This window comes from Bubalus bubalis, chromosome 17 (genome assembly GCF_019923935.1).
Source record: "Bubalus bubalis isolate 160015118507 breed Murrah chromosome 17, NDDB_SH_1, whole genome shotgun sequence".
NCBI lineage: Eukaryota > Metazoa > Chordata > Mammalia > Artiodactyla > Bovidae > Bubalus > Bubalus bubalis.
In genome coordinates, this window is record NC_059173.1 from 5,023,339 (window position 1) to 5,045,187 (window position 21,849).

General features: G+C 38.8%; 1 protein-coding gene across 7 annotated transcripts in view; it reads left to right on the forward strand.

The window, feature by feature from the left end:
* Positions 1-21,849, forward strand: part of TTC28 (tetratricopeptide repeat domain 28) — a 581,747-nt gene that overhangs the window by 303,610 nt on the left and 256,288 nt on the right. For 5 of the 7 annotated variants that reach the window (XM_044930639.2, XM_006054175.4, XM_006054176.4 and 2 more), the window contains 2 exons: positions 2,962-3,234; positions 4,144-4,274. The exons of 1 other annotated variant lie outside the window; for it this stretch is intronic. In XM_044930639.2, the coding sequence (XP_044786574.1) occupies positions 2,962-3,234; positions 4,144-4,274 (404 nt within the window). Of the gene's footprint in view, positions 1-1,430; positions 1,486-2,961; positions 3,235-4,143; positions 4,275-21,849 lie in introns of all 7 variants that reach the window. One more of the 7 variants, XM_025267054.3, reaches the window with a different exon arrangement.

A 21,849-nucleotide genomic window follows, 5' to 3' on the forward strand; every position in this document is an offset into this window, starting at 1 on the left:
TCCATGGGATTTCCCAGGCAAGAATATTGGAGTAGATTATTAATTCCTTCTCCAGGGGATCTTCTCTACCCAGGGATTGAACCCACATCTCCTGCATTGGCAGGCAGATTCTATACCATTGAGCTACTAAGGAAGTGTGAGTTCATGGATAATAAATCTCAAATTCACAGATGTTAATAGGTGAATAAATATGCAGTACTGATGAAATAAATATAGCATATCTTTTAACTGGGTATGATTATTTGCCTGTTACTAGCTTCTATTTAATACTACATTCCTTCAAGTTTTTCAAGTGTGAGGAAATAAGACTTTGTTTATCTTAAATTCTTAAAGCCTTTACATTTTGAAAGCACATAACTATAGTGTTCCGTGAGTGTTGTAAAGTACTTTTACATTCTTATGAAGTTGTTTTGACATTGGATATTTTATGTATTTTGCATAATTTCTGTAAAGAAAAATATCTTTACAGGCTGCCAAATCTCTGTTCCATCTAGCCTGAGAAAATCACACAATTAGTCCTTTTGCTAACAGCCTAAGTTTATTGTAGGATAGGAATTAGAATTGTAGAATAGTAGAGTTGGGATGAAACCTTAGAGATCACCTAATCCAGCCTATACAGTTTTTTTTTTTTTATCTTTATTGAATTTGTTACATCATTGCTTTTGTTTTATGTTTTGGTTTTTTGGCTGCAAGGCATTTGGAATCTTAGCTCCCTGACCAGGGATTGAACCCACATCCTCTTCCCAGTAGCCTCTCAGTACCTTTCTTCTCCACTTAAAATCAGCTCTAATTGATTTCTTGTGTGAACAACTAAGACTGTTGTGTGGTATGGTATCAGAGAGCCTGAACCTGAATCCTGCAGTGGGTTCTTGGCATGGCTCTGTCCCAAGCTGTCTGCCCTTGCATGCACTGAAGTACTCAGATTCTTCATTTCTAAAATAAAAGGTGGTTTCAAGTTCTTTTCAGCTCTAAAATTGTTATTTTTGCTCCTGCTGATTGGCCAGTGGTGTGCTAATATGCTCATCACTGGCTGCCAAGTCCAGCAGGTACCACCAAAATTCTGCTCCCAGTTGTTTGAGTATGGCATTGTTCTTTTCCTGTTCCAGCAATTCCTGGGTTCTTTGCCTGTGTTTAACCCTGTTGGTTCGCAAGTGTTTACTGGTATTGTGCGCTGCTTGCATCTTGACAGGTGTAAAAATGTTCTTTGTTCTCTGTTTAGTGATCTGATTGAAGGGAAAAAAATGCTCTAGGCATCAGTAGGTTTCGAGGTTTCCGTGGTAATGTTGATTCAGACGAGAGCTCCTTAGTGAGTGGAGATTTGAAGTCATAAATTGTAAAAATTACATTTTAATGCAGTACTGTTGGCCAAGAGATTCACAATTTAAAGAGACCAACCTATTAATAGTTTTTTTTTTTTTTTTTTAACATAGGCGCAGTGGAACAACTAAGAAACAGTTTTTCAGGGAAGCTAACAACAAAAGTGTTGTAAGTGCTGCCTCACTGTAGGGTTATAGTCATTAGCTCTGCTATTGTCTTTGGAAAAAAGAAAAGAGGAAGAAGGAGCTTAAAGGTCATCTACTTTGAAACCTAGCGTTGGATGGCAAGAATCTCCTTGTGGCTTCCTGACCCCTAATCTATGTCCTTTCCACCACATGAAAATAAGCTAAACATTACTTTTGTTTTTCATCTTACCTTAGTAAACTCAGATGATTTCTTGATGGTTTCATTTGTCACCACAACAGAAATTGATAGCACTTTTTCATATGGTCATGCTAGTCTCAGGAACAGCAGGGTACACTGGGTTGTCCGTGAAGATGATGGCTATTTGTTGAGAGAGCTGCTTTTGTATCTTCTAGGGAAAAAGGTGGAAAGAGTTTATTAATCAGTCATTCAGATTCAGGTTTAACAAACATTTCATTCATTGAATGCCAGATGTGTTAGGAGCTTTCACCTATATAGAAATGGTTTATAATAAAGTATTAAACAGTCCTATAGTGGTCTTCAGATTTAGCTAGGAAAATATTTTAAAAATTAACACATGTGAAGCATCTCTAAAAAGGTTAAGGGCCAAACTGCAATACTAACTATAAAAATAAATCAGAAGTTTAGATCCAAGGATTAATGTGGGCTGGAGGACCTGGGGATAGTACAGGCATACCTCATATTACTGCATTTCACTTTATTGTGCTTCACAGATATTGTTTCTTTTTTTTTTTTTTTTTTTAACAAATGGAAGGTCTGCGTTAACTCTGCATCGAGTGAGTCTATTGGTGCCATTTTTCCAACAGCATTTGCTTACTTCATGTCTCTGTGTCACACTTTGACAATTCTTGCAATATTTCAGACTTTTTCATTATTATTGTATTTGTTCTGGTGGTCTGTGATCTGTTAATTTTGATGTTGCTATTGGATCACTGAAGGCTCAAGATGATGTTAGCATTTTTTAGCAATAAAGTATTTTTAATTCATGGGATTTTTTAGACACAGTATAGTGTGGACATAACTTTGATGCGCGTGGAAGCTGAACACTGCGTGCGATGTGGCTTATTGTGACATTTGCTCTATTGCAGTGGTCTGGAGGAGACCCACAGCATCTCTGAGGTCTGCTTGGATATGTAGCGGTGGGACTTGAGTGGTGTACCTGTGGTACTTTGAGAGGGCAGCAGGTCAGAGAATAGACAACTATTCAGGGAAAGTGATGGGTCCTAATCAAAGAAAGACCAGCAGAGAGGAAGAGTGTGGCGTACGCCTGGAGATTGAAGGAAGGAAATTGCTGGACTGACCTTGGTGTTGTCCAGTCATGTGAAGTGACAGTGAGGCTGTAGCCGGATGAAAAGCTTGAAGAGTTTGTACCTGAAATGGACCATAGGCAGTTTGAGAAACCGTTGTTTCTAGTGCGTATTAGAAAGGGTTGTTTTGTGTATTCTCCTACATTCTCTGTTTTCTTTTGTTTTTCTTCAGACTCCCTCGAGCCCACTTACCAGCAGCTTCAGAAAATGAAACTGGACAAGAGCCCCTTTGTGGTTGTCTCTGTGGTTGGGCAGGAGCTCCTGACAGCTGGCCATCACGGGGCCTCTGTGGTTGTCTTAGAAGCCGCTCTGAAGATTGGCACCTGCAGCCTCAAGCTGAGAGGTTCCGTTTTCTCTGCACTGAGCAGTGCTTACTGGTCTCTCGGGAACACAGAGAAGAGCACTGGATACATGCAGCAGGACTTGGATGTAGCCAAGACCTTAGGTAGAGTTATGTTTTTCTCCTTTATTTGAGTGCAGAAAGGAAGAAAACGGATTAACCTGACATGAATGGGATTGAAATGTGCAATGAAAACATGTGCAGTGAAAAGTGATTCTACCTCTAGAACATTCCGTGTTTTAGAGTACTCAAGTCTTCAGGGCTTTTCATTTAACAAGATCTCAGTGTTCCAAAAGGACAAAAGATACGGATGAACATGCACACTGCCTTCTCAGAGATATGGGCTCCCTGATTTAATATCTCAAATGGTGGTATTTGTGGGATCTTTCACTTAAATTTACATTTTTGCCTACAAGAATGTGCCATCATTTTGTTGGAGTAGACAGTGCAGAGCAGTGGTTTAGAGTGTGGACTGAGGAACCAGGCTGCTGAATTTAGAATCTTGACTCTGCTACTTACTGGCTGTGTGACTTTTGGCAAGTTGCCCAACCTCTCTGTGCTGCCGTTTCCTCATTTAAAAAAAAAAAGGTGGTTTATGATAATCATCACATTTGATTATTTAAGGACTTGGAAGATTGCAGTAAGAGAAGAGATGTGGTGAGTCTACCATTGACATACTTGTAAAAAAGCAACATATAATAGGTTTGGAGTCAAGTGACTGAACCAACCAACAAGATCATGGTTGTTCAGAACCAAAGCAATGACCTCTCATTTCCAGGAAACTTATGTCCCTGACTGCAGTTATATGTTATAACATCAATAACGGTTGTTCAGAAGTTTAACTTCTAGGACCATAACTTCCCACATGGAGTCTTTTAGAGGAAGAAAAAAAAAGGCAAATGAAATTTTAACTAGTAAACCTGTGGCTCTCAAATTAAGATGGCCTTTATATATTATAAATAATGCTGTAACTTAGAGAAATATTCTCTTTTTTTTTTTTTAAACCCAATTCAGGTGACCAGACAGGAGAATGCCGAGCTCATGGGAACCTGGGCTCTGCATTCTTCTCCAAAGGAAATTACCGGGAGGCTCTCACTAACCACAGGCATCAGTTGGTGCTTGCCATGAAACTCAAGGATCGAGAGGTAGGAAGTTTACCTGAAGACCAAAACCAGTTTGTTTGAAACATGAGATATTTTTCTTTTTTGATGCTCAAAATGTTTTAATTATCTTAATATATTACTTTCAGAAGTTGATAATCATTGCTTCTAGCTTTCATCAACAAAGAGGTGTTGGGCATCTGCCACATACAGGGCTTGGGGATATAGAGATAAATGAGACTTGGCTTCTGACCTCAGGATCTAATAGCTTGTCAGATGCAGTGTTCTTACGCTCTTCACACGTGCTGTGGATATGTGTAAAACTAGCCAAAAGCTGTATCAGTATGATATATCCATTAAATTAAGGAAGCACACATTATGCTTTGTCAGGGATGGAGTAGTATTGCTGCAAATCCTTCACACTGTTTCTTTGGTGAATTTTAACTCTGGTGATAGAGACATATTCAGTCTCATCAAGAGAGCTGAATTGTAATGACAGAGAAATATCACCTTAGTCTTTTCTAGATAAATGAAATGTAAAATTCTTAGAGACTTGATGTCTAGTAGATGCTCATGATGGTCCCTGCAGAGTGGAAAGAGGGTGGGGTTTGGCGGGAGACAGACCCAGATTTGAATGCCTGCTCCAATTCATCCTGGCTTGGGAATTTTGGGGAAGTTATTGTTTAACTTCTCTTTGCCTCTTATTTCTCATTCAGAAAATGATGATTCCATTCATTCTGTACACAGTTGTGATAGGATTATAAATAATATATGTAAAGTACCTAACATGGTACCTGGAATTCCATAAATGGTAATAGTAATATAATATTAAAAATGAGAAAGAGAAGGTTAATAGCTGAGGCAACAATAAATTTATGAATTAATCTATATGGTGGGAAATAAGTTGAGTTACATTTGTATCTTAGAATTTCACTGTAGGACATTATGGAGATTAATTATATTATTTAAATGACCCAGGATCTTCATTTCTCTAGAACACAGTCAGGTATTAGAAAGGAATGGTAAAGAAAAAAGCCTTTACTTCAGTGGCATGCTGGAGTTTCCCCTTGGGAATGCTGGACTTCTACAAAGTCTCTCTCATCCATGAGTGTCAGATAAAAGCCTTGGAAAGCTACCAAGGGCCGTGACGTTTTGGCAGTTTTATTCTCAAGAGAGTTGCCTACACACTTTTCTCTTTGCCCATTTACTCTTAGTTTACAAGCAATCCTTATAAGCCAGATGATCTGATTTCTTGATGTTAAAAGGATGAAAAACAGGGCTCAGCTTTCTAGAAACAAATATACTGATAGCATTAAGAAGTTAAGGCAGGTTTAAAAAACTAAAATAGCATAGGTATCTAGATAGGGCCATTTAGTGTAGGGACAGATAGCTGTAAGTATGTCAAGAGCTGGGTTTATACCCTGTTTTCCTAACCTTTGAGATGTATATATTAGCCAAATTGTTGGATAGATTAGAAAGACTTTTAATTAGGGGCAGAGGGTTGTGATAGGTATTAAAAAAGGAAACCATCCTAATTCACTGCCAAGATTCTGTCCTTCCAGAGGAGGCAGAAAGTGATATAGACTTGAGGAAGCTCTGTGCAACAGGCAGAACTCAAGCTGGCCTCTGAGAGAGAGGTAGAAATTGGCATATGAGGTCTAAAACAGGTATTTTCCACCGTTCTATTATATACATCATGTATATAGTCACAGATTCTTGGTTTTTAAAATATGTAATATATATTAGTTATATCTAATTACATAAATATTATACATGAAAATATTTTCCTCTTAATGTTAAACATTTCTTCATTTTATTAAATGGTCTTCATTTTATTAAATGAAGGTCTTTTATCATCATGCATTTAATCTATCTCCCTACTGTTATACAGGCTTCCCAGGTGGTACTAGTGGTAAAGAACCCACTTGCCAATGCAGGAGACATAAAAGACACGGGTTCAAGCCCTGGGTCGGGAAGATTCCCTGGAGGGCATGGCAGCCCACTCCCGTATTCTCCCCTGGACAGAGGAGCCTGGTGGGCTACAGTACAGTCCATCGGATTGCAAAGAGTCAGACATGACTGAAGCGATCGCACACACGCACTGTTACACGTTTAGTTTGTTTCAAATTTTTTGGTATTGTAAAATCCAGAAAAACATGTTTGTAGGTCAGTCTTTGAACATATCTTTCATTATTTCCTTTGGTTAAGTGGACTTAGAACATTAAGACTTCTGATATGGATTGTTAAATTGCTCTCAGAAGGGCTGTATCTATTTCAGTTCTACTAACAGTGGATAAAAGCTAACAATAGGCATTATTGTTAAAACTAAAAGGTCAGCTTGGTGTTTAAAAGTGGTATGTTATTATTTTGATTTACATTTCCATGCTTGCTATTGGGTTGACTATTTAAAAATTTTCTTTTATAAAGATTTTTAATTTTCAAACTATTTTCTATTGCAATATTGGTTATTTTATATTGATGTGATTTGGGACATTGCTGTATCATTCTACTGAGCTATTGGGCAATTTGTGTTCTAGTTTTATTTACTGTTGCTCTATATTTTTCTTATACTACAAATCCCATATCATCATTATTATTCTTAATGTCTAGGATATTCTTGTCTCTCCCTCTCCCACCAAATGAATTTTAAACTCATTTTGTCAAATTTTGGAGACTCTCCTATTGTGGTATTTACTGAAACGTTATTAAATTTACATGTTATGGATAACTTGATGTAGTTTTAATAGTTGATCTTCTATTTAAGAGCCTGGTCTATTCTTTCATTTACTCTTTTATACCCCTCACTGATCTACACTTTTGGGGAGTAGATATTTAATATATACTGTTGGAAATGGGATATTTTTTCATTGTGTCTTTCCTAAAAATTAGTTACTAATGGCATATAGAAAAGGTGTTTACTTTGCAGATTTTATAAGTGGCCATGCAAAAATTCTCTCATCATAGCTCATGGTTTTTTTGTTGATTTCCTTAGATTTTCTTGTAATGCAGACTTTTTGCAAATAATGATAGTTTTGTGCATTTCTATCCTTATGTTATACCCCTACTTTTTCTTTTCTTTTAGTTATTGCCCTGGTTAGAACTTTGAGAACTCTTTCCCCCAAAGCAATCATACCCTTTGAGTATAAAAAGTTTGGAGGATGTACTTTTTAATGATTATCCTCCTCTAACATTGTGTCTGTGACCTTGAATTGTATCCTGGTTTTCCTTCTGCATTGTTTTGATATTGAAATAAAGTACGGGAAGCTGCCTTTTGAGGCAGAGATTAACCACTTAAATACTATGACTGGTGAGAAAATCAAGCTGCATCTTTCTGCCTCTTACATCTTTGCTATAATACATTTTAAGGTTTTACCAAGTAACAAGAAGCAGCCTGAAACCACTGTCCACTTACCTTAAAGAGCAGTATGTTTTTCTTTTGTACAACTGTTCTCAGATACTCAATAGGAGAGAGCAGGCACTTTCATTCTAACTAGCCTTCTATCTGTGTTAGCAGTTGCAAAATAAATTTCAGGTAGCCACAGAGACCTTCCTGTGAGCTAATTTTAATTGTCAGAAGAGTGCATGAGTTACATTGTTTTAGAAATGTTATTCTCTATTCAGGAAATCTGATATACACATATGCTGATGACTTGGAAGTTTTTGTTTTATTTTTTATCAGTCTGATTTCTGTCCTGGGCTTCATATTTCTTTATCCAAATACATCCTGGACACCCGTCTTCATATGCCCGACTTAGCCCTCGATCAGTGCTGACTTCTGCTGTCACCATTTGTCTTCTTGCCCAAGCCACCTCACTCACATGTTTGATTTGTTACTGGGTTCTCTTCTTTCTATAAAAGAAATCTCTTTTCTGGTGCCTTCCTTCTGCCATATCATCTTGTCTGGACTGTTGCAGTAGCCTCCTCTCAGACCTTTCTGTACTTCATAACAGGCGCTCTCCTCCAAGCAAAGAAGAGAAGGTATCTACTACCTGAATCTGTGATTGTAGCCCGAAGCTACTGCCATAAGAATTTAACTTTTTCAAGTATGGTGTAGTGGCCAAGAGTGTGAACTTAGTTATTAGACAGACTTGGGATTGAATGTTGGCTTGGCCACTTATTATTATGTCCCTGAAACTCTTCTAAGTGTGATGGACATGTGAGTTGTTTCCAGTTTTTGGCTGTTATGGAAAAGCTACTATAAATATATATCTTTAGGTAAACATCAGCACTTAACATCTGTTAAATGTTTGGTCATGCATATGTTCAGGTTTATTAAGATTTTTACCAGTTTTCCAAAGTAGTTGTACCAAGTTTTATCATCAGCAATATAAGGGATTGTTGTGTTAGTCACTCAGTCGTGTCCAACTCTTTGTGATCCCATAGACTGTAGCCTGCCAGGCTCCTCTGTCCATGAAATTTTCCATGCAAGTATACTGGAGTGGGTTGCCATTTCCTTACTGAGCCACAGTAAGGATTCAAAAAAGCATTATTATGGGTGTTATCATTGTCATGATCATTTAAATGATTCATATGAATGTTGCATATCCTGTATAAGATCAGTTTTTATTGTAGTGTAAAATTGTTTTCCCCCAGATAGTCAGGTAAACTGGACACTATTAGAAAAACTATGGTTAGGAGCTCTGCACACCTCTTGCCGCACTGGACTATTTAAGTACTCTAATTTGTGAAATGTGTTTTAACTCTGCCCTGATACTAGTTTCTTCTTTTTCTGAACAATCATTGACAGAGCTCTTTTAGTTACCCTTCTAAAATTCATTTCAGATCAAGTAATTTTCCTGCTTAAAAGCCTTTGACAACTTTTTGTTGCCTTTAAAATAAAGTCCAAATTCCTCCATAATCTACTTCTATAACTTTTCTTCAACTGCTCTGTGTGTCAGACACCTTATAATCTGTTCATATAAGTCTGTTTGCCATACTTTGTTAAAAGTGCCTTATACTTTATCCTCTGTGTGTTTACTTATTATGGTCCCTCTGCATAGATCTTTTCCTTGACTCCTCAGCAATGTTTTCTGTCATCCAGGTTTGTTTGAATTGTCTCTGCTCACTAAAGCTCTTTCTCAGTTTCTGTTTTTTTCTATCCAATGTTATACAAATATTGGTGAAGGCCAGTTTACCAATCCTTCTTTTTCTTTTTTTTAATGGTTAGTGCCTTCTGTGTCCTGTTTAAGAAAATGTGTATCCCAAGGTCGTGAAGATAGTCTCCTGTGAGGCTTTTTTGTTTTACCTTTACATTTTGCTCTGCTGCCACCTGGAGTTTACTTTTGTGTTTGGGTTGGCGCAGGTATCAGACTTCAGTCCCCCCATGTGAATACCCAGTTGCCCCAGCACCCTGTATTCACAGGACTGCGCTGGGTGCCACTTTTGTCAGAGACAAGGTGATGTGTGCTATTGATCTCTTTGTCGGTCTTTATGACAGTAGCATATTACTTAATTACTGTAGCTTGTTATTGACTCTAGAAATTCTTATGGCTTTGTTCTTCGAAATTGTTTTGGCCATTCTAGGTTCTTTACATTCATATATATGTTGGGTGGCTCAAGGGTAAAGAGTCTGCCTTCAAGTGTAGGAGACACAGGAGATGCAGATTCAATCCCTGGGTCAGGAAGATCCCTTGGAGGAGGAAATGGCAACCCACTCCAGTATTTTTTCCTGGAAAATTTCATGGACAGAGGAGCCTGGTGGGCTACAGTCCATGGGGTCTCAAAGAGTCCAACACGACTGAGTGATTGAGCATACAGCACATACATATATAAAACATATATATGTCTTAGAATTAGCTTATAGTCCCCCCTCCCTTCACTCAAACATCCTGCTGAAATTTTGATTGGGGTAGCATTGAATCTATAAATATATTTGAATTTCATAGTCCATGGACATGGTATGTTTCTTCATTTATTAGGTCTTGTAAAATCTCTTCCAGCAATGTTTTATAGTTTTCAATATAGAACCATTGTATATCTTTGTTTAGTTTTATCCTTAGGTTTTGTGTGTGTGTGTGTACATGTATGCATGCACACACCTGGGTGTGTTATTGTAAATGATATTGTTACATTTTATTTTTCCCTGGTCCCCCTTTTTCTAGCTGGATGTTCGTTAACCCTTGGAATAAGTATGTTTGTTCAGCCATCCATATTCCCATACTGCTTGGTTTTTTGCTATTGTGTTTTTACCATTACATAAGTAATATATGAGTTATTGATGTAAAAGATTAAAACACAATCCATTCTAGAAGTGATCCCTGTTACCAGCTTGAAGTGTATCGTTTAGATCTATGCCATCTGCTTTGGTAGCCACTGATACATGTGGCTGTTGAGCATTTACAATGTGTGTGCTTTTAATTGAGATGTGCCATAAATGCAAAATACACACTGGACTTTGAAGGCTTAGAATGAAAAAAGAGTGCCGAGTATTTCATTACTAAGTCTGCATATTGATGGCAATATAGCGATAATATTTTAGATACATTGAGTTAAATAAAATATGTTATAAAAGTTAATTTTATTTTTCTTTTATCTTTTTCTGTGGTTGCTAGAACGTTTAAATTATTATGTTTGTATTATACACCATGGCTCTAGCTATTTTCTATTATGGCTTTGTTTTTCTGGATGGGAATATGATAGTTTTCCAAATGATTTTTTCACTTAATAGTCTTGAACCTCTTTTCATGTTAGAACATACAGATCAACCGTGTTCTTTTGAACTTCTTTGTAGTATATGTATTATGAATGTGCCATTCATCTGCTGGTGGAATGTTCAGGGAGGTTTGTTTTTCCTTTTACAAACATGGCTGCAGGAGAAAGGACCTTTTACAAGTCTTTTTATATACATTTAGGACGAGAGTAGTGTGTGACAAGTGGGATTGCTGGATCAACAGGTATTATACTTTAAGTTAAAAGAGTTTCCCCAATGATCACCGCAGGGGATATTTTAAACCCATTAGCACATCACATTAATTTTTGGATTTTTTTCAAATTGTTTGGCAGACTGTAGTCCTTATTGATACCTCAGTTATGGTGCCTATTGATTATTTGTTTGTAATATGGTCTTCTGACATTATTAACTGGCAGCTTCTGGGGGGGAAGGAGGATAGCTTACTTATATTGATTATCTCATTTATTAATTAATTAATTCAAAGCATGCTTACCACGTGATTACTGGGTGCCCAGTGCTATAATGCCTTTGGGTGTAAAGCTGAATCTGCTATTGCTCCTGCCCTCAAGGAGTGCAAGTCTGGCAGACCTCCTGCAGTGTTCCAGCCCCGTACTGGTGAATGCTTGTCGCCTGGAGGAAGAGCACTGAGGGTGTGCAGTGGGTACAGTGTGCTCTCTCTTTGGCTCTTGTAAACGCTGGTCTTTGTTCACTCAGATCTGGAGAGGGAATGTTATGAAGCCCAGGAGATTACTGGGTTTAGGAATATTGATACCTAATATTGATACCTTTACTCATTTTTTTTCTTTGCTGTCAGTAACTAAAATCTAAAATACACATTTAATGAGGATACTTTTTATATTTTCATAATGCCTCCCACATTGCTAAGTCATTTCAGTCGTGTCTGACTCTGTGCGACCCCATAGACAGCAGCCCACCAGGCTCCCCCGTCCCTGGGATTCTCCAGGCAAGAACACTGGAGTGCGTTGCCATTTATCCTTATCAGTTTATGACACCTGTGGGTTCACAGGAACAGTTAGTGTCTCCCCAAAGAGACCACTTGACTTTGTGAGAAGATTGAGCCTTCTGGATTTCTTTCAGGATGTAACTACAGGAAATTAATTAGATGATTTTTTATGACATCATCCTGAACAGCACTTTCTCTGAAAACAATGCTGTTTTTCTTGGACCTTTTTGCAGACATTTTCTACACTGTGCATATTAGTGTATTAGTAGCCCTAGTGTGAGATCCATGCAAAGGTTTGTGGGGCAGGGGGTGGCGTGTGTTTGAGAGAGAGAGACAAAGAAGAACTGCAGAGAGGTAATAATTTTACTTTCAGTAGTACAGGAGAGTGGGTTAAAAGGTGAAAAGCATTCCATTTTAGCAGAGAGCCATATCCTCAGAGGGAATATTAAGTTCAGGAGGTGAATGCTTGGCAACCTTGCCAGTGGTGTGTGTATCTTACAGGCTTTTGAGAAACAAATAAGAGTGTTAAGCTGTAACTCAGCAAATCACTGAAGACGGTAGGACTTGGAAAGTGGATGTTTGGTGGAGAATGGAGATAAGACATCAATTTCTTGATTGTGCTCTTTGTGTAAATTGGCTCAGTCAGACCTTTGGGGCCTGTAATGAGTTATTAAAAGCTCTTTTTCTCTTGCTGGCAAAATAGTTATTACATCAAAGGAAATGGGCACACCCAGTGAATATGTGTGTGTGTATATGTAACGTATGATGTGTTTGCAAATCTTTGTGCCCTCAGCTTTTCCATTTTTTCTGGCTATAATTTTTTCAAGTTTGATTTATCATCACTCATCCATTATATTTTTGGTTGTCCTCTTCCAGCTATAGCATTTTGCATTCTCCTTCTCTTCAGGGTAGCAGGAGTTTCAGGCTAGAATTGGGAGATCTCAGTTTGAGTCCTGGTTTTGCCACCAGCAGCTATGTATCATGGGCGGACCTCTTCTGGAAACTCTTGGTTGCTGGTTTCTGTAAACAGAAAGATCAGATCAGATGACTTTTAGAGTCATATTGCCCAAGGCAGTAGCCATTAGCCACATATGGTTATTTTAAATTAAGTAGAATTAAATAAAGTAGAAGGATCTTTGGTCTGAGTGGAAGGAGGGAGTGGTGATATCATCTCTGCATCAGTGAGATCGGGCATGCTCACCTTGACTACATGGCCAGTGGCCTCTTCTTGCAGCACTGTCTATGGGGAGCCACCTCTTCCTGTATCGCAAAAGATGATAGAATAGGGCAGGGACTAAGATATCAGATCAGATCAGGTCAGTCGCTCAGTCATGTCCGACTCTTTGCCACCCCATGAATCGCAGCACGCCAGGCCTCCCTGTCCATCACCAACTCCCAGAGTTCACTGAGACTCACGTCCAACGAGTCCGTGATGCCATCCAGCCATCTCATCCTCTGTCGTCCCCTTCTCCTCCTGCCCCCAATCCCTCCCAGCATCAGAGTCTTTCCCAATGAGTCAACTCTTTGCATGAGGTGGCCAAAGTACTGGAGTTTCAGCTTCAGCATTATTCCTTCCAAAGAAATCCCAGGGCTGATCTCCTTCAGAATGGACTGGTTGGATCTCCTTGCAGTCCAAGGGACTCTCAAGAGTCTTCTCCAACACCACAGTTCAAAAGCATCAATTCTTCGGTGCTCAGCCTTCTTCACAGTCCAACTCTCACATCCATACATGACCACAGGAAAAACCATAGCCGTGACTAGACGAACCTTTGTTGGCAAAGTAATGTCTCTGCTTTTGAATATGCTATCTGGGTTGGTCATAACTTTCCTTCCAAGGAGTAAGCGTCTTTGAATTTCATGGCTGCAGTCACCATCTGCAGTGATCTTGGAGCCCCCCAAAATGAAGTCTGACACGGTTTCCACTGTTTCCCCATCTATTTCCCATGAAGTGATGGGACCGGATGCCATGGTCTTCGTTTTCTGAATGTTGAGCTTTAAGCCAACTTTTTCACTCTCCTCTTTCACTTTCATCAAGAGGCTTTTGAGTTCCTCTTCACTTTCTGCCATAAGGGTGGTGTCATCTGCATATCTGAGGTTATTGATATTTCTCCCGGCAATCTTGATTCCAATTTGTGTTTCTTCCAGTCCAGTGTTTCTCATGTTGTACTCTGCATATAAGTTAAATAAACAGGGTGACAGTATACAGCCTTAACGTACTCCTTTTCCTATTTGGAACCAGTCTGTTGTTCCCTGTCCAGTTCTAACTGTTGCTTCCTGACCTGCATACAAATTGGGCCCATGAAAAAAGTACTTTATATCATTTACTAAAAATCACCAGATCTAGCCCTCTCTTTTATCTTAAGGAATAGGAAGCCTATAGAAATGAAGTGACTTGGCCTAAGATCAACGGTAAATTGCTTAAAGCTGTTATATTTAGAAATAGTTTTTTTTTTTTTTTTTTGTCATTGTGTGGCAGTTTACTTCTAAAGATCCTAAATTTGTCAAGTATCTTCTGTATAATGATACAATTTGTAGAATGTTAACTGAGTCCTAGTTATTTGAAATCATGATTACCAGCAGTAACTAATTATTATTATATATATGTGATTAATGTTTACTATTTCCAAATACATTTCTTATTGCCTTATATAGTATTTTCTTGTCACAAAACCCCAGAGCATGTTTTTAGGTTTCCAGAATGGACTTTTGTATTGCTTGATATAGTTGAGTAACTTCGCAGAGAGACAGGCTCCCTGGGCTGTACCAAAAGCCTTTTGCTTGGTTATGCATATACTTCCCATGAGAGCTGAGAGATACAAGTATAAAGAGTCAAAAGACTCAGAGACAGGTAGACACTGACATAGCGGAGACTGCAGTGCCGTGTGAGTGCTGTGGTTCCTGAAGGTACTCTGTCAGTGTGTGACGCCGAGACGCTGTCCTGACAGGATAGCTGCCAGATTAACTTGCACTTCCTTGATTTTTACCTTTGGCTTTATCTGTTCTAGGGACCATGGAAACTTCAGGAAGTGAAGCAAGTTACTGATCCTGTTGCTCTTTTATAGATGAGAAAATGAACGCTTAAAGAGTATGAGTGATTTTTCTTTAGGCCACACAGACAATTAAGTGTTAGAATCATAGCCTCGGAAGACAACATGAAATGTGTTCTGCTAGAACACATGGGAATAGAATTTTGGTACAAATCATTCATTAATCCTGGATGAAATGAATTTTTATCCTGGGTGTCCAGTTTTTAAAAAGGTAATTTCCAAAACAAAAACCATAATTTCCTGCAGTCCATTTTAATTTTGTAAGGACATCTCTGAGATTTGTTTAATTTTATGTTATTGTGGGTTAGAACAATTAAAATCTGATGAAAATAGATTGTAAATACAATACCCTTCCCCTCCACTGGTACAGATGATCCAAATTAGGGATCCTTTCTTATTTTCAACTTTAGTTCACTATTGGGAGAAAAAAACATCAGTTCTCAAAGCAGTAATCAGAATCTTTTATTCCCCCTGAATAAAAGCACTTTTCTCTAATTATCATAAAACACATATGAATCTCAAAGTTCTCCTTTTCTACAGAGAAATCACATCCCAAAGAAATCACCATTGAATTACTTGCTGCTTTTATTCCTTAATCTGCATTCTCCTGCAGACTCACTAGCCAGGTGTCTGCTGGTTTCTGGAGGTATATTACAGCATGTCTTTGGGCCTTTCCTGAAGGATAAGAGGTCGAGAGTCCTAAGAATCTTCTAATTTTTTTTTTTTTTTTTTTTTTTTTACCATTTTGGTCTCCTGTAGCACTTCACTAATTAATCATTTAATTCAACTGATTCTATTTAGAATTTGTGGTAATTAGTTAAGCCTCAATTTTTACTTTAACTATATCTTTTAGGAGGTTTTACTAGACAAACTTGAAGAGGGAAATGGCAACCCACTCCAGTACTCTTGCCTGGATAATCCCATGGACGGAGGAGCCTGGTGAGCTACAGTCCATGGGATTGCAATGAGTCGGACACGACTGAGCGACTTCACTTTCACTAGACGTGGGTAATAATGATTACAGGATGAATAAATCCTTAAGAAAATAAGCATTCCCAAATTCTCCAGAAATGTTCAGCATAGAAGGAATTGACTGTGCTGATCAAAATTATGAGCAGAATGTGATTAAGATCGAATGCCTGTTTGATTGGGTTCTCACTCCGACATTTACCTGGTTATATGACGTTGAGTACATTACTTACATTTCTTTAAGCTTCAGGCTCCCAATGCCTAAGATAGGGATAATACACAATAAAATGTTTAGCACAGTTTTTAGCATGCAGCACGTGGTCAGTTGGTAGGCTGCAGGAGTTGCCACCGCCGTCCTCATCATCTTCATCCTCCTCCTCTGGCCACAAAAGCTGTTAGAGAAGTTCTGGTTACTGTGTATTCTTGATGGTATCCTCACTTTGCCTGTTTATCCAATCAAATCTTATTACCAGTTCAGATCCCTCTCTTTCCTGAATCCAAATCAGTGAATTACTTATTTTTCCTTTGATACTTTATAGCTTGATCCCAGTGGCTGAGGCTAACCAAGATTTGCGTGCTGATACATTTGAAGTGTTCCTGTAATAAAAGCACTCTGTATTTTGTTGATTTCTTAGCCATCAATGAAACCGTCCTCTAAAACCTGTTACTTTCTGAGTATCAGCTTCTTTGCTTTGCTGCAGTCTTGTGCTGCTTCAGCTAGAGGATCTGAAGCACATGGCCAGCCTTTCCAGACCAAACTTTCTGGCTCCCACCTTATACCGCATCTACTTAATGTTTTCACCATTTCAGTATTATAAGAGGGTAGAGTGGTAGACCAGAGAAAGTGATGGCACCCCACTCCAGTACTCTTGCCTGGAGAATCCCATGGACAGAGGAGCCTGGTGGGCTGCAGTCCATGGGGTCGCGAAGAGTCGGACACGACTGAGCGCCTTCACTTTCACTTTTCACTTTCATGCATTGGAGAAGGAAATGGCAACCCACTCCAGTGTTCTTGCCTGGAGAATCCCAGGGATGGGGGAGCCTGGCAGACTGCCGTCTATGGGGTCACACAGAGTCGGACACGACTGAAGTGACTTAGCAGCAGCAGCAGCAGAGTGGTAGACAGCCTAATTTGAAAAAAAAAAATTTATTTTTCAGTTTCCTGTTTGCCCACAATAGATGAAACCCTGTCGCCTTTCGCTCTAGTGCAGAATACCTTTGTGCATGCTGAACTCAGTCGCTTCAGTCGTGTCTGACTCTTGGTGACTTTTGGTGACTGTAGCCTGCTAGGCCCCTCTGTCTGTGGGATTCTCCAGGCAGGAATACTGGAGTGAGTTGCCATTTCTTCCTCCAGGGGATCTTTCTGACCCAGGGATTGAACCTGCGTCTCTTATGTCTCCTGCATTGGCGGGTTCTTTAACCACTAGGCCACCTGGGACATACCTTTACTGTCTCTCAAAAGCAGTTGGAGTGCTTTCTTTCATAAAGGAGAAGAAGAAAAGGGCATTTTCATATAAGAACAATTATAAGCTCAAGTATGAATATTTCTAGCAGTGACTCTTTCCCAAAGCTTAGCAGAGTCTGATAAGGGTTTCCTTTACTAAATTATTGGAATGGAAGAATATTCAGAACCTGTAAAGCCTGTACTGGATTTCTGGTTTCTAACATTGTTCAGTTATAAAGCCACTTTTACTGCATTTGAGGTCTTGTAAGAAAATGATTAGGAAAAAAGAACTGCCAAATCAGTAAGATTGCTTTATTAACAGTCTGTATCACAAACCACGTACTGATTTTATTGCTTTAGGCAAACTTACAGTGGTGGCGGGAATTTATTAATACTTAAAGGGCCCTCTCTTTGTTCCAAGTGAAATATGCATGAGGTGGGGAAGGCCTTTGCCAAAGCTTTTACACCAGATTGATGGATTCTCTGTAAGTTCGTCTAGAAATGTAGAATTTCTTATACAAATACGTAATGTATCCTAAATAGTATACCCTGTTTTACAGTTCTTGTTCTCCTAGTAATTGATAAGTGTTCACATGTATCACAACTGGATCCCTTACTGTGAAGTTTAAGATACTATATTTTCTTGAACTGTTGTAGCCACATTTTCTGGGAAACAAACTCACTCAGAAGGACAATGCAGATAGTGGAGTGCAGTTTATTACACCAGCGGGCCCAAGACAGAGTCTGTTCTTAGCCAAGGACCCAGACCAGTTTTTGTGAAAACCTTATATACCCTAAGTGTACTTGCTCAAACCCACCTCCCCAAATTCCTTGAAACTAGTCTGGACAAGGTAAAAGAGAGATACGATCAAAGTTAACCCATGATTCATGTGTCACAAGAGTAGATAAACAGTGGACGTTTATCAATGGGACTGTAGTCATATCCTGATAAACATAATGGAATTTATGACTTTGTTCTGTTACAGAGATAATTACCATATTCTTTTAGGCAATGGAGAGTCCAAGTTCAGGTCCTGAGGCTCTTTTATCGGGGGTCTGGTTTTCCATTGGTATGCCATTTCTATAGACACCGGGCACAAAGTTCAGAGTCCATTGGGAGGGTGGGAAGCCTAATGTTCGCAGCCTGGCCTAAGATGAAGTCCAGCCCCATCTGTTTCCTCCTTCAGAACCATCTTATCAAGTTACTCATTTCCTAATGCTCCTTACTAGCCTCTTCTGCAATCCATTCTCTCTCTCTCTCATTACTCTTAATAAACGGTTCTTTCCTTCTTTAAATTCTTTTTGTTTTGCTTATGTTTAAAATTGGTTCCTCATTGAAGCAGATATTTTTTTGTGATCAAGTTCCCAGCCTGGCTATGCATACCTTAGTTACTTCATAAGCTATCAGTTCAGTTCAGTCGCTCAGTCATGTCCGACTCTTTACAACCCAATGAACCGCAGCACGCCAGGCCTCCCTGTCCATCACCAACTCCTGGAGTCTACCCAAACCCATGTCCATTGAGTTGGTGATGCCATCCAACCATCTCATCCTCTGTTGTCCCCTTCTCCTCCTGCCCTCAATCTTTTCCAGCATCAGGGTCTTTTCAAATGAGTCAGCTCTTTGTATCAGGTGGCCAAAGTTTTGGAGTTTCAGCTTCAACATCAGTCCTTCCAGTGAACACCCAGGACTGATCTCCTTTAGAATGGACTGGTTGGATCTCCTTGCAGTCCAAGGGACTCTCTATAAACTGAAGCTTATGTTTTTAAGACTGTATCATTCTTGAGACTCTTTGAACCCCACAAATGGGGTAATTTGAAGATATATTAAGCAGTGAGTAAAAAGGAGGACCCTGGAGGAAGAAATGGCAACCCACTCCAGTATTCTTGACTGGAAAATTCCATGGACAGAGGAGCCTGGCGGGCTGCAGTCCATGGAGTTGCAACGAGTTGGACAAAAAAAAAAAAAAAAAAGAGTTGGACACGATTGAGCACACACGCAAAAAAAAAAAAAAAAAAAGGGGGAAAAAAGTAGTATATGAAATCATTGTGAAATGAATTTGCAGTTTAAAGACTGCTGTTATCCATTCGTGTGTTACTTAACTAAACTTTTATTGAAATATAGCATGCACACAGAAAAGTACACAAATCATTTTTAAAATGAATTTTCACAAAGTAAACATATCTGACCTGTACCCGAATGAGAAACTAGAATGTTATCAACAACCCAGTCTCATCTCCTTCCAGTATTAACCACCTCCAAAGGATAACCACTATCCTGACTTATAATAGTGTAGGTTAGTTTTTCTTGTTTTTGAACTTTATAAAATGGATTCACAAAATATATTCTTTGTGCTTGGCTTCTTCTGCTGAATATGGTATTTCTTAGATTCATTATTGTGGATACCTATAGCAGTAATACATATTCTCACTTCTATATAGGATTCTATTATGTGAATATATGCACTGTTCATCTTGTTTACTTCTTTCTATTGAAAAGTCTATCTCAGTGTTACTGTTGATCCTTTGAAGATGTCTTTTTTCCTCCCTCTTCTTGCTTTTTCTTTTTGTCTTTGACTTTTAGCACTTTTACTATGACATTGCCTAGATGTGATTTGCTTTGTATTTATCCTGTATGAAGTTTCTAGGGCTGCTTAAATTTGTGGCTTGATGCTTTCATCAGTGTTGGAACAGCCTCAGCTATTATCCCTTCAAATATTTCTTTTTTTTTTTTAATTTTATTTTATTTTTAAACTTTACAATATTGTATTAGTTTTGCCAAATATCGAAATGAATCCGCCACAGGTATACATGTGTTCCCCATCCTAAACCCTCCTCCGTCCTCCCTCCCCATACCATCCCTCTGGGTCGTCCCAGTGCACCAGCCCCAAGCATCCAGTATCGTGCGTCGAACCTGGACTGGCTACTCGTTGCATACATGATATTATACTTGTTTCACTGCCATTCTCCCACATCTTCCCACCCTCTCCCTCTCCCACAGAGTCCATAAGACTGTTCTATACATCAGTGTCTCTTTTGCTGTCTCGTACACAGGGTTATTGTTACCATCTTTCTAAATTCCATATATATGCGTTAGTATATTGTATTGGTGTTTTTCTTTCTGGCTTACTTCACTCTGTATAATAGGCTCCAGTTTCATCCACCTCATTAGAACTGATTCAAATGTATTCTTTTTAATGGCTGAATAATACTCCATTGTGTATATGTACCACAGCTTTCTTATCCTTTCATCTGCTGATGGACATCTAGGTTGCTTCCATGTCCTGGCTATTATAAACAGTGCTGCGATGAACACTGGGGTACATGTGTCTCTTTCCCTTCTGGTTTCCTCAGTGTGTATGCCCAGCAGTGGGATTGCTGGATCATAAGGCAGTTCTATTTCCAGTTTTTTAAAGAATCTCCACCCTGTTCTCCATAGTGGCTGTACTAGTCTGCATTCCCACCAACAGTGTAAGAGGGTTCCCTTTTCTGCACACCCTCTCCAGCATTTATTGCTTGTAGACTTTTGGATCACAGCCATTCTGACTGGTGTGAAATGGTACCTCATAGTGGTTTTGATTTGCATTTCTCTGATAATGAGTGATGTTGAGCATCTTTTCATGTGTTTGTTAGTCATCTGGATGTCTTCTTTGGAGAAATGTCTATTTAGTTCTTTGGCCCATTTTTTGATTGGGTCATTTATTTTTCTGGAGTTGAGCTGCAGGAGTTGCTTGTATATTTTTGAGATTAGTTGCTTGTCAGTTGCTTCATTTGCTATTGTTTTCTCCCATTCTGAAGGCTGCCTTTTCACCTTGCTAATAGTTTCCTTTGATGTGCAGAAGCTTTTAAGTTTAATTAGGTCCCATTTGTTTATTTTTGCTTTTATTTCCAATATTCTGGGAGGTGGGTCATAGAGGATCCTGCTGTGATGTATGTCAGAGAGTGTTTTGCCTATGTTCTCCTCTAGGAGTTTTATAGTTTCTGTTCTTAGGTTTAGATCTTTAATCCATTTTGAGTTTATTTTTGTGTATGGTGTTAGAAAGTGTTCTAGTTTCATTCTTTTACAAGTGGTTGACCAGATTTCCCAGCACCACTTGTTAAGGAGATTGTCTTTAATCCATTGTATAGTCTTGCCTCCTTTGTCAAAGATAAGGTGTCCATATGTGCGTGGATTTATCTCTGGGCTTTCTATTTTGTTCCATTGATCTATATTTCTGTCTTTGTGCCAGTACCACACTGTCTTGATAACTGTGGCTTTGTAGTAGAGCCTGAAGTCAGGTAGGTTGATTCCTGCAGTTCCATTCTTCTTTCTCAAGATAGCTTTGGCTATTCGAGGTTTTTTGTATTTCCGTACAAATTGTGAAATTATTTGTTCTAGCTCGGTGAAGAATACCGTTGGTAGCTTGATAGGGATTGTATTGAATCTATAAATTGCTTTGGATAGTATACTCATTTTCACTATATTGATTCTTCCAATCCATGAACATGGTATATTTCTCCATCTGTTAGTGTCCTCTTTGATTTCTTTC